The 12,326-nt window shown below is 36.0% G+C and overlaps 1 protein-coding gene across 1 annotated transcript in view; it reads left to right on the top strand.

The window, feature by feature from the left end:
* The first annotated feature begins 4,333 nt into the window (after positions 1-4,333).
* htt (huntingtin) overlaps positions 4,334-12,326 on the top strand; it is a 1,164,033-nt gene continuing 1,156,040 nt past the window's right edge. Inside the window, exon 1 of the mRNA XM_090393484.1 lies at positions 4,334-4,431. Coding sequence (XP_090249610.1) covers positions 4,334-4,431 — 98 coding nt within the window. The remainder of the gene's footprint in view (positions 4,432-12,326) is intronic.

Raw genomic sequence — 12,326 nt, 5'->3', positions numbered from 1 at the left:
TGAACACACACATTTCAAATTATTGGTTAATTGGTGTGTCAGATGTTGTGATTAAATTGTTGGAGTTGTGAGATCCAAGATCCAGAATTGGGCTCACGTGTGTCACATTCTCTTTGATGGACAACACAGATTTTAAAATCATGTTTTAGTTATCTGCTTACTTATTAAAATAAGATGCATCTGGACAAGAGATATTTTGCAAAAGCTTTAGATAGTTTGCCACATGAGAAGTCGATAGTTCAACTAGACCGAATGGGATTATATAATAGATATATAATAGATTAGATATAATAGATTATATAATAGATGTTATTTGCAGTAAAATTTAATATATTGGATTGTCTATCTGACAGGTATAAACAAGTTGTGTATAGGGGAGCAATATCCAACAGAGGTTAGTCACTTGTGCGCTTGAAAGGTCTATAGAGATAATCAATTGATTGCTGATTATGCAAAAGGGAATAGCTATAAGGAATAGAGCAAATGATGTGGCCTTACAAAAGAACACGGGTTCATTCCTAAACGAAGATAGGATTTAGAGTATACATTTGTAGGAGATATACTGGAGGAGGTGGAGGAAATAAACTGACTTAAGTAAGGAGAGTATGGTTCCAATGTATATTGGTTGATTAGGGCACAAATAGACTACTGCACATAAATTTGGTCATCTGGTTGGCAAAAGGATGAAGAGTTTTGGAAGTGCTCGAGAGGCAATTGATTTGTGTGATTTCTGGTCTCTGGAACGTTTGTGATGAAAGATTGAAAACATGTAATTTACAGTTTAGTGGTTAGGTGAAAGAGTTGTGACATGATTGAGATGTATAAGGTAGTAATGGGTTCCTATCAGATTAACGTATGGGATGTTTTTCATAGACATGAAGATGGGGAAGACCAAGATATCATCTGTGGAAGCAGAGGAGTGTGAGCAGAGGAGTGAGAAGTAGTTTTTTGTCATGAAAGATGGTAAACGATTGAGATGCTTTGTCTGAAGGTGTGATATTTGCAGAAATATTTAATATATTTAAGTTACTGTATAATGAGTTGCAAGCATAACAGAGATATCCCTATGATGAGTGTTCTATGGCATAGAGATCTGATGATGATGATGATAACAACCGGGACTTATGTAGCTCAGTGGAAGCTGCATTTTCATCCTCAGCGCAAAGTCCCCTGAAGAAGGACTTCAGTTCGATTCTAGTCACCACTAGAAGAACGTTTTCTAAGCCTTTCGTATATCGGTTTACAAGTTAGTCGATTTCTGCCCCGGACAAGCTGATTTTATTCTCGACCTGAAATTCCAGTTTTTCGTCCAGTAAATTCAACAAAATCGACAGTAGAACCTACACTAATTCAGACAATAAAATACTTTGTTAGATTTAGGGAACACAAGATAGCAGCACTTTTCAGCCCTTCCATTCACTGGATGCTGCTTAAAATTAGTGGTAGCGTTTGTCCAGCCATCTCTGATTGGCTACTGGAGACTGAACTGCTCACTTAGTCTCCAAAAATTAGATAGGGCTAAAACGGCGTCGTCTACTCCCTATATGGCATTAAAAGGCGTTAGTTAGCTGATTAAAAGCGATATTATATGATTTTCTGTGGTAAAAAGTTGGTTTCATCAGTTTGAGGTCCCTATTTTTGGAAACCTAAAATTTTATTCAAAATGTCCACTGTTTTATCCTAAATGAAGATTTATACATTTTATACATCATATCTATAGTTTATAAATAAATAAATAAATCAGCTAACGTCTTTTATTCCCTTATTGGGAGTAGGCGAGGCCGTTATTCCCTATCTAGCTTTTGGAGACTGAGTGGGCAGTTCAATCTCACCGGTAGCCAATCAGAGATAGCTGGCCCATGTCTATCATTAATCACAGGCAGCCACCGATGAAGAGGCTGGCAAATAAGTGCTGCCATCTCTTGGTACCTAACCCTAACAGATATGTTACTGTCTGAAATAATGTGGGTACTACGGTCGATTTCCTTGAGTTTACGGGACGAAAACCCGAGTTTCCGGGAGGAAACATCCGCTTGCCCGTGCCAGAGATCGACTATCTCGGTAATCGGTCGAAAACAGGCTTAGAAAAAGTTCCTCCAGTCGGCGACTAGAGTTGAACCAAAGTCTCATTTCGAGCGACCAAGTGCAGAGTACGCACGCGCCACTTCCACTGAGCTACACAGGCCTATCTATAGTTTATATATTACAAACTTGTAAAAAGCAAACACCTATTTAAAACGCAAAATCATTTGTAAAATGTATCTTTAAAAAGAAATTTGTTTAAAAAACACCAGAACATCGAAATTCGATTTTGCAAAGGTAACAATGCATTATAGAGAAAACGCATATGCAGAAAACTTACTTAATAATTAAGCAATAGCTATGAACAGCATGTTCCTATAGTTCCATAATTCCATCTCTCACATCCTGGTAGTAGTATAATATCATTACCAGAATACAAGACTGGCTTCTGTTGAGATCATATTTTCCCTCCAAGTCTTGTAAAGATAACCGAGGAATATTACCTGCCAGCATACCTTGATCCTTCTTCTGATATTTTGCTAGAAACACGTCAGAAATATTTTCAGTAGTCTGGATATCAGTATGTCTCATGCTCTGGATGGTGTTTTTCCAACTGTACTTCAGATTTTCACTCCAGAATGAACACCCATCCTGTATTGCCCATACAAGTTGCCATGCACATCTGACATCTTGTCAAGAACGCAGAAACTTGTCATTTAGTCGATCTCTAAAATAAATCGAAGAAATTCATATTCTGAATTTTGACTTGTTAGGGAATTTTTTGGGATTGACATTTGCACTTTTCAAATTGTTCACCAATTTCCTTACTGATCATTTACTTAGTTTCATGATGAATGACATCCTTTTCACAGGTTTCTCAACCAAAGCAGTGTATTCCATGGCGCTGTACTTTTGCCAAGATTTTGGGTTAATCCTGTAACTTCAAAGATATACCTTATTTTGCTAATGACTCTCTATAGTCCTTTTCTCAGTTGACAAACCTCACAGTTCTTACCCAACCGGAGAATGGCAAGGAGGTTGTAATGTTGTTTAAAGCTACTAAATTCATTATAAACACACCTATCTTATTTTTTTTTCTAAGAATTCTAATTCACTTTCTCTTTGAAAATATTTAGATCTCCATCAAGGTGAGATTCCTATCATTGGGTTTAATTGTTCCTTTAATATCTTCTGGTATAAATGCACCACATTGGCAGTTTCCAAATAAACTTCCTTTTCTCTTTCATTTAAAACAGTTCCTTTCATCTATATAGCTATGTAATTTCTAAATCTGCTTTCATATTTGGGGTGATGATTCTTTCAGAAGAGGGGAAAATCTACTTAATTGATGACTCTCTCTCTCTCTCTCTCTCTCTCTCTCTCTCTCTCTCTCTCTCTCTCTCTCTCACACACACACACACACGCACGCACGCACTCGCGTGCATACACACACAGCAGACTTATAATATATGTTTGTTTTCTGCATTGTGCCTTTTCTTTAAGAAGTATTCTCAGTGGAAATATTCCACTTTCCTGTAAACATGTAAAAGCACGAGCCTCTTGTGGTCAACATCCATAGCAGTTAAGTTACCAATTTATCAAACCAATTTCTCATCCTTCTGTTTCTCCATCTACTAATGTTCTTTGGAACACTCTTCTTCATACCTTTTATTCCGAGGACTATAACTTCTAGATATTTAAGTAGTGCATCAACAGATTCTTTCTTAGTCACATGTCACTTTCCCACACACACAATATTACAGGTTTCGTGACCTCTCGTGAGGTTGATATAATATATGAAAAAAGGACGGAATGCCACATTTTAGAGCTAAGCAAGCTGTAATCGTATATGTCTATGATGTTCTTACCATCTTCTTTTCAACGATCCTTACTATGCTAGCACAATGAATTCTTTAAATTCTTTAGAGGTACTTGCTTAGATCAGCATACTATATATAGGCTATTTATAATTCATTTAATAGGTTTCAGAAATAGCATAGTTTAAATCGTTGTTAATTTTTGGCATTCGATGGCAAGGAATTTTTGTCTGCAGCACAAGTAAGATCAGATAATTTTGATGGTGAGTTAGTAGTTCTTTTCCTGCAGCCTGCGGAGCGTCGGGAGAGGTCGTTGCGCAGCAACCATAGCAAATGTTACTATAATCTTTAAGATGGACTGATGTTTGTTTCGTGCAGGGTTATGGATATTATTATTTCCTTTTTTTTTTTAATTTGTCCGTTCATCCTGATTTCTTAAGTTAGTCTTTGTTTTTATGTGGTGAATTGGGTAGCGACTTGTTAATATACGAATCATGGCTACAATGGAAAAATTAATAAAAGCTTTCGAAGCCCTAAAAATGATACACCCTTCCAGCTCTACCGAGGATAGTCACATTACTCATGCTACCAAGTAAGATATATGCTATTGTTCATCATGATTATATTTACTTAGTAGATCAGAAAAAAAAAATACATGTATATTTATTAAAAACACTACATTTCTGTAACCGTCAAGTCACATGCTTTTCACGGAAGATAGCTTATTATCTGACTTATCAGAGATGGATCGTTATTTCTGTACTAGTCATCATCAAAGCATTATAATGGGTTTCGTAATAAACATTGGAATAGCAAGATAAATAGGAACGTTTCTTATTGCTGCCAAACATTAGATAATATTTGGCAGCAATACTACGTCACTCCAAGAAGACCTTAAAGCTATTTTGCTTGGTTCACTATCTGACATTCAGAATAAACCATCCCATTTATTTTATTTTTTTTAAAATCTCATATGATTACTGATAATTATTTGCACTTAATTTTTACATTTAAGTATGTGTATAATGAGGAGTAGTTAAACAGAAGTTTATCATCATGACATCTGAATTGAAAAATTGAGAAATATGTAATTGATAGTCGTAATCTATGACTCACGTCTTCAGCTTCCTGAGTGTTTATTCTGAACATGCCAGCCAAACTCAGTTGCCTCTTGTGCAGTTGGTTGATTGTAGTTTTGTGTTCTAGTTTAGTCATCCCATGAAAAGGTTTGAACTGCATAGATAGATATGAAAATAAATGCTGTAAATAGATTGGTTCAATGAAGCCAGTAACATCATCGCCTGTTATACTTATCAGGACCCATTTGTATTATCATTTTATTTAATGATTGATCGTGTTTTTTTTTCTAAGCAGCACATTGATAGCCCTTCGTTACTAGAGACACAAGATGCTAAATATCCCCATGCCTGCTATGCAGTTATTGGTGAATATTTCCTGCAAATTTTGGAATTTCTGAGCTTGATCGACAGAGTTTTCTGTTTCATGTGCTTTTCATTATCACTAGTTGCACTTTTTTTTTGTTGATAAATGGAACTGATTCAGTTAGAACTACATGTATTTTCACTGACACCATTAAACTAATTTTACCCAACTAGGTACTGTTTTCCTCCTTCAGCAGACAACAGTATGACACTGTAATAAACACTTATACTCTAAAGGTCACATTAAACTTAAACTTGCTGATCAGTGAGATGTGAGCATAATTAAAAAATGGTGAGAGAGCAGTAATTTGTATTTTCTGTTTTTAACTTGCACCAATCAAATACCATTTTATGCAGAAGAAGAAAATGCCACTACAGCTTAGATATTTGTGCACCAGAACTGACTCCTATCCTATGTTGTCTATATATGCTCTCTTACTCCACCGGTATCTGTCCCACAGCCTGGAAATTGGCCTATATTCAACCCATTCCCAAGAAGGGAGATAAATCACTGCCATCTAACTACCACTCCTATCTCACTCAACTCAGTCCTGTCTAAAGTAATGGAAAAAATCATCAATTTCCAACTCCTACACTACCTTGAAGTCACCCACCTAATAAATGACAAAGTATGGATTCCATCACTGCTGATCAACAGGAGATCTGCTCACATAAGTCACGCATCTCGAGACAAATGTCATGGAGAAGTTTGATGAATCTCAAGTGGTTGCACTTGGTATCTCCAAAGCTTTTGACTGAGTCTGGCACAAAGTCTGGCACTAAGCAAACTACTATTGTTTGGTCAGTTTCAGAACTTCTGTAGTTGGATTGCCAGCTTTCTGTCTGGATGCACACTGTGATGTGAATGATTCCTTATCCTCTCACCATTGAATTAATGCCAGGGTTCCACAAGGTTCTGTCCTCTCACCAACCCTCTTCCTGCTATATATATCAATGATCTACTTCAGTTGACCTCCAATCCAATACACAGTTTTGCAGATGACAGCGTGTTGCACTCCTCCCTTTCATTTGATAAACCTTACTCTACACAACTCACCTCAATCTATAGAACATCAACCACCACTACCCTTAATTCTGATCTTCAAGCCATCCTCCAGTGGGGTTCAGATAAAATCGTATCTGAACCCCACTATCTGGTTATTATCTGGTTAGTAATAAAACCAGTTCTGTCTTATTTCTCACAAAAAAAAAAAAAAAACACTTTCTCCCATTATTACTTTTGACAACATCCAAATTCCCAGATGAGATGAGATTTCTCTTCTTGGAATTACCCTGACATCACGCCTCTTGATGTCAGGGTAATTCCATGACATAAATTACCCTGACATAAATACAACCATTGCATCTTCAGCTTCTAAAAAAAAAACAACTAGGATTTCTCTTTCGCTCAAGATATTACTTCACCTTACTACTAACTATTATAATAACAGAATTAATTCACATTAATTATTCTTTATTCATAGAATTTTCACCTGAGTATCACAGGCATCATCAGTACAGTTACAAGGCTAATTAAACCTTGTAACTGTACTGATGATGCCTATGATACTCAAGTGAAAATTCTATGAATAAAGAATAATTTACGTGAGTTAATTCCGTTATTATAATAATTAGTAATATGTGTACTCACGGTATTTCCTTACTGAAAATTACTTCACCTCTGAACAGCTGTTAACCTTATACAAATTACAAATCTGCCCAGCTATTGAATATTGCTCTCATATTTGGAGTGGGAACCCCTAAAAGCTCCCTCAGAATGCTTGACTCAATACAGAGGAGAGTAGTTAGACTTATTAAAGACCCATCTCTTACCAACTCACTCCTCTCACTTTCACACAGGCATTTGGTTTCTGTAATATGTGTATTCTATAAATATTTCCATGGGAAATGTTCATCTGGAATAGCATCAATAAATCCCCCACTTAGTACTAAGCTCATTGGAACATGTGCAGCTGCTGTTGAACATCCCTTCACAGTGCACCTTGAATCTGACAGATGTTTCTTTTCCTCCTTCATCCCTGCTATTGCTGTATTGTGGAACAGTCTTCCCACTGATGTATTTCCCAAGGAGTACAATATGCAAATGTAAACAAGTTCCTCCCCATCCTTATATATGGTACATTAGTACCATACTTATATATGGTACTAATGTATTATAGGTTGATCAACCAACCTCTCCTGTATGGGCTCAACAAAAACAAACAAACAGAAAAAAAGATGGTAAAGTGTTTGCTTAGGTGGTGGGGGAATGAATTCTGCAGATGACTTTAGAAATTTTCAATGTGCTGGTTGGTTGTTTTGGATTTGTGGATATGTCTGTAAGTTATCTTTGTTCTTCTGGCCAGTTTGCCTATTTTGTGAGACAAAGAAACTAAGTTTCCAAGATTGAAAAAGCCCTGCCAACTCCATGACAGACTGGCTAACTCCATTTCAGATGAAAAGCTCTGATGAAGATTCTCTGCATCCTAGACTCACACCAAGGTCTTTCAATCCAAGGACTTTAGTGTCCTGAGTCAGTTGATCTCTATTAGAAAGGAGTGGGAATATAAACAAACTTTATGGTCATTCAATATCAATAAAACATGGTGTGCTTATTTTGCTTAGGAGTTTTCACAAGTTTTGAATGTGCTGGCTTAGTCCTGTGGTTAAGTGATTAAAACTATTATGAAATAGATAATGCATTTTGAAAAATATACATGTAACTATTTAGTTTGGAATGATTCTATTTTCATGAACCTGATAATTTAACTGAGACAGTGCTATTATGGATAAATTATTTTTAAAATATCTTTAAATTTTTATAGTTTATTATGTTTAATTCATTTCTAACTTACTCTTTTAAACTGAATGACCATAAAAGAGTAAGTTAGAAATGAATCAAACACAATAAACTATAAAAATCTAAAGTATAAAGATTAAAAATACATGGGAAAATAATTAAAAACATCTGAAAAGGATAAATAATGTTGAGAAATAATTTAAAACCCCAGAAAAGGATGAATAAATAAATAAAACATCTCATAATTATGGTGTATGAGCCTTTTAAACATGACATCATCTTTGGAAATATGAAGAGCCCTCTACTGAGAGAAGGAAAAAGGAATTTTCCCCATTTACAGTTCCCAACTGTAATGATATTTGCTATATCTGAAATCCTAGGAAATTGTTATACTAAATTGCATTAATTTTTTCAAATGGTATATTGCATTTCACGTATATAACTGTGAAATTGCATTTGTTTCCATAGTTCTGGGTTGCCCAAAGAAAGATAGGTATAGGCTTGATTCTAGTTGCTGACTAGAGAAACTTCTCTAAGTCTTTCTTCAGCTGGTTCCCAAGTTAGTCAGTCTTTGGTATGGGCAAGTAGGTTTTTTCCTTTCCGAAACTCAGTTTTTTTAACCTTGCATTTCAAAAAGAACAGAGTGCTATTAATGGTAAGATAATGAGTAGGGCTAATTGTAATAAAACTTGCAATTGATGATAAGATAGGGTGAACAATAGCAAAAAAGTAATGCAAGTTTTGAATCAGAGTTGATGAAGATAAGGAAGGAAATGAATCATGTGTGGAGTGAAATGAAGTAAATTGTAGATATATGTGTGGAAGAGTGAAGAATACTGGAATTAATGAAAGAGATAATGATTTGTGACTGGTTTTATATAAGGATTCAATTATTAGTGTTGCAGCGAGTGAGAGAATGCACAGGGTTTGTTTTTTGGGAAGGAATGACTAGAGTAATGAAGGTATTGGATATGAGGAGTAAGCAAGCAAAAGCATTGGTATTGGTAGTAGGAATGACTGACTTGGTTGGAAACACTTGAGGATTGAGAATTTTAGATCTAATAATTTCATCAGAGGATGTAATTGTGAGTGGGGTTTCACATTTCCCTTCAGTTGGGAGTGATCATGTAGTGATCACATGGATTGTGGCTAGCCATATGAAGACTTCTGTGAGGAAAGGATACATGTGGAAGTACAAGGCTGGTGATTATTGACAAGCTTAAGAGACAGCTTGAACCTATATCATGGAATGAGGAGTTGAGCGGTAAGGAAATAAATGGTGCTTGGGAACTAACAAAGAAATACTTAATAGCATCAATGTGTGAATGTATTCTGAAGGTCAAAAGACTGAATAAGGGAGATGTGAAATGGATGAACAAGGGGATTTAGCATGAAATCTGGAAGAAGAAGACACTTTGGAGGCAGGATAGGATGAATAATGGTAATAATCAGTTGCATGAAGAGTATAAAGAGCAGGCTAGGAGAGTGACTCAGTTGGTAAGGACAACAAAAGTGCAGTATGAGCAGAAATTATCAAGAAAAATTCTCATGAGATTTTTTTCAGTACGTGACAAGTAGAAGGAAGAATGATTATGGTAAGATGCTGTTAATGGATGAAAGTGGAGATTGGTGACTGCTACAGATGACTTACTTGAGGTATTCAGTGAGTAGTTCATCAGGTTGTTTCATCCTCAGTACGAAATCAGAAGCTCAAGTATAGAGAATGAAATAAGAGAAGACTTAATGGTGAGTGTGCAAGAGGTATGTGAGGAGTTAAGTAAGCTAGATGTGGATAAGGCAATAGGACTTAATGACATATCGCATCTTAAGGGAATGATCCAAGGAGTTAGCGTCAGCCTTGGTCTACCTGTTTAACAAGTCTTGCAGCAGCTGCACAGATCCCAAAGAAATGGAAGGAAGACGAAATTGTTCCACTTCACAATGGTGATAATAAGACTAAGGCAACAAATTATTATCCAATCTGTATATCTGGAGTGTAGTTAAGATATTAGAGAGGTTGGTGAGATATAGGATACAAAGTGGATTGATAACAGTGATATGCTTTGTGCTTGTCAGCATGGGTTTGTTAAAGGGAGGTCGTAAATTTACTTATGTTCTTTAACAAGGTGATGAATTAGATGATAGATTAGTGAGTTGGATAGGTGAATGGCTATCAGATAGGTAGCAAGTTATGTATGGGGGGGGGTGAGAGATGCCCTATCTTGAAGGAGGAAAGGCACTAGTGGTGTGCCACAAGGGCAGTTTTTGGACTATTGTTATTTAATTTGTATATTAATGATATTGGGATAGGTTTTACTGGTGATATATAGCAGTTTGCAGATGATGCAAAATGGGAGAGTGATGAGGAATTTAAATAAATTATAATACTGGAATTAACTCACGTAAAATATTATTTATTACTGTAATTTTCACCTGAGTATCCAAGGCATCTTCAGCACAAAGCTAATAGAGCAATAATTGACAATTCCAAAATGCGCCACCTAAGTAGCTAATGTAAGATAACTAAAAAAGGTCATTAAATTTCCTAACTTATTAAAAATAAATAAATAAATAAATAAAATAAATAATAAAATAATAATATATATATGTCCGCGCGGTTAGCCTAGTGGCTGTGCGCTTCGCAACCATATGCCTGGGGAAGGAGTGTCCTAGGTTTGATTTCCATCGGTGATGTGAGGAGCTGAAGGATCTTCCTCAACTATAGCCAAGTCTTGGGCGTGGACAGTAGGGTTTTTTCCCCAGTTTATTCTGGGGTTTTTCATCCCGCAAAGCAGGCAAATTGGCCTTGAGAACTCAACACTATGGACATAGGATACACTGGGGCATAGGGCTGACCACTTTATCCTGTGAACGGTTTGAGGTCTGATGATTAATAAACCCTCAACACCACAAGGTAAAAGAGGGAAAAAGAAGATGAGATGAAATAATATATATATATATACAATAAAAAAAGTTAGGTATATCCTTTGTGGGAGATAGCTGATTTAAATAGTACTATCTCCCACAAAGGGTATAGACATAGACCATCAGATCTGTTTAAGTTAGGAGAGCGAAGTAAAGGTTCATATGTTTATTTATAAAGCCGTCCCATGAGGAATCGACTTTTGTGAAGGACTCGTCTTATTCCGATGAACTGTATGTCTAGTATTGATGGCATGCTCTGCAAGTCCAGACTGTTCAGGTTCAAGGTATTGAATATAAGACTTGTGATCTTCTAGCTGAATAAAAGCAGATCTTCCTGTTTGTCCAAAATAACATAACCAACAAGAATAAGGAATCTGGTAGACACTTGGATAATTGAGATGTGGAAGCTTGTCCTTTGGAGAAGTGAGAAAGGTGAAGATTTTTCTCATGGGGCAAAAGGCAACAAAAATATTTAGTGGTTTTAAAACTTTTGCTATGCTTTCACTAATGCCTTGCACATAAGGGATATGAATACGAGTTATTTCTTCTGTATTTGAAGAGGTAGAGATACCAAAACTGCTCAAAGCTCTTTTGATGAAAGAATTCTTATAACCATTAGATAAAAAAGTGGAAATAATATATTGCAATTCATTCTGTAATAGCTCATCAGAAGAACATAAGGAGTGGGCCCGATGAACCAGTGTTTTAATAGTTGCAGCCTTTTGACTAGGATGGTGATGAGATTCAGCATGGATGTAACGGCCTGTATGAGTCTTCTTCCTAAAAACTGAAAAATGTAGGTTATCATCTGGTTGGCAAAGAATTAAAAGATATAAAAAGGCTAATTGCTTATTTACTTCTTCCTCTAGAGTGAATTGGATCCTTGGATGAAGTGCATTTAATTTAGAGAAAAACTGTTATAATTCATAAGAAGAGCCATTCCAGATAGCAAAAATGTCATCTTGAACCTGAACAGTCTGGACTTGCAGAGCATGCCATCAACACTAAACATAAAGTTCATTGGAACAAGACAAGACAAGAGTCCTTCACAAAAGTCGATTCCTCATGGAACAGCTTTATAAATAAACATGTGAAATTTTACTTCACTCTCTTAACTTAAACAGATCCAATGGTCTATGTCTATCCCATTTGTGTGAGATAGTACTTTTTAAATCAGCTAATCTTTCCTAACTTTTTTTTAGTGTGTATGTATGTATACACACACACACACACACACACACACACACACACACACACACACACACACACACACACACAGGTATCCCTTGCTTAACGCGGTTTTGCTTAATGCAGATTTGA

This window comes from Typopeltis vanoorti, chromosome 5 (assembly GCF_054136105.1).
Source record: "Typopeltis vanoorti isolate ZY-2024b chromosome 5, IOZ_Tvanoo_1.0, whole genome shotgun sequence".
Lineage (NCBI taxonomy): Eukaryota > Metazoa > Arthropoda > Arachnida > Uropygi > Thelyphonidae > Typopeltis > Typopeltis vanoorti.
Note: the sequence above shows the minus strand (reverse complement) of the source record. Positions and strands in the feature narration are given on the sequence as shown.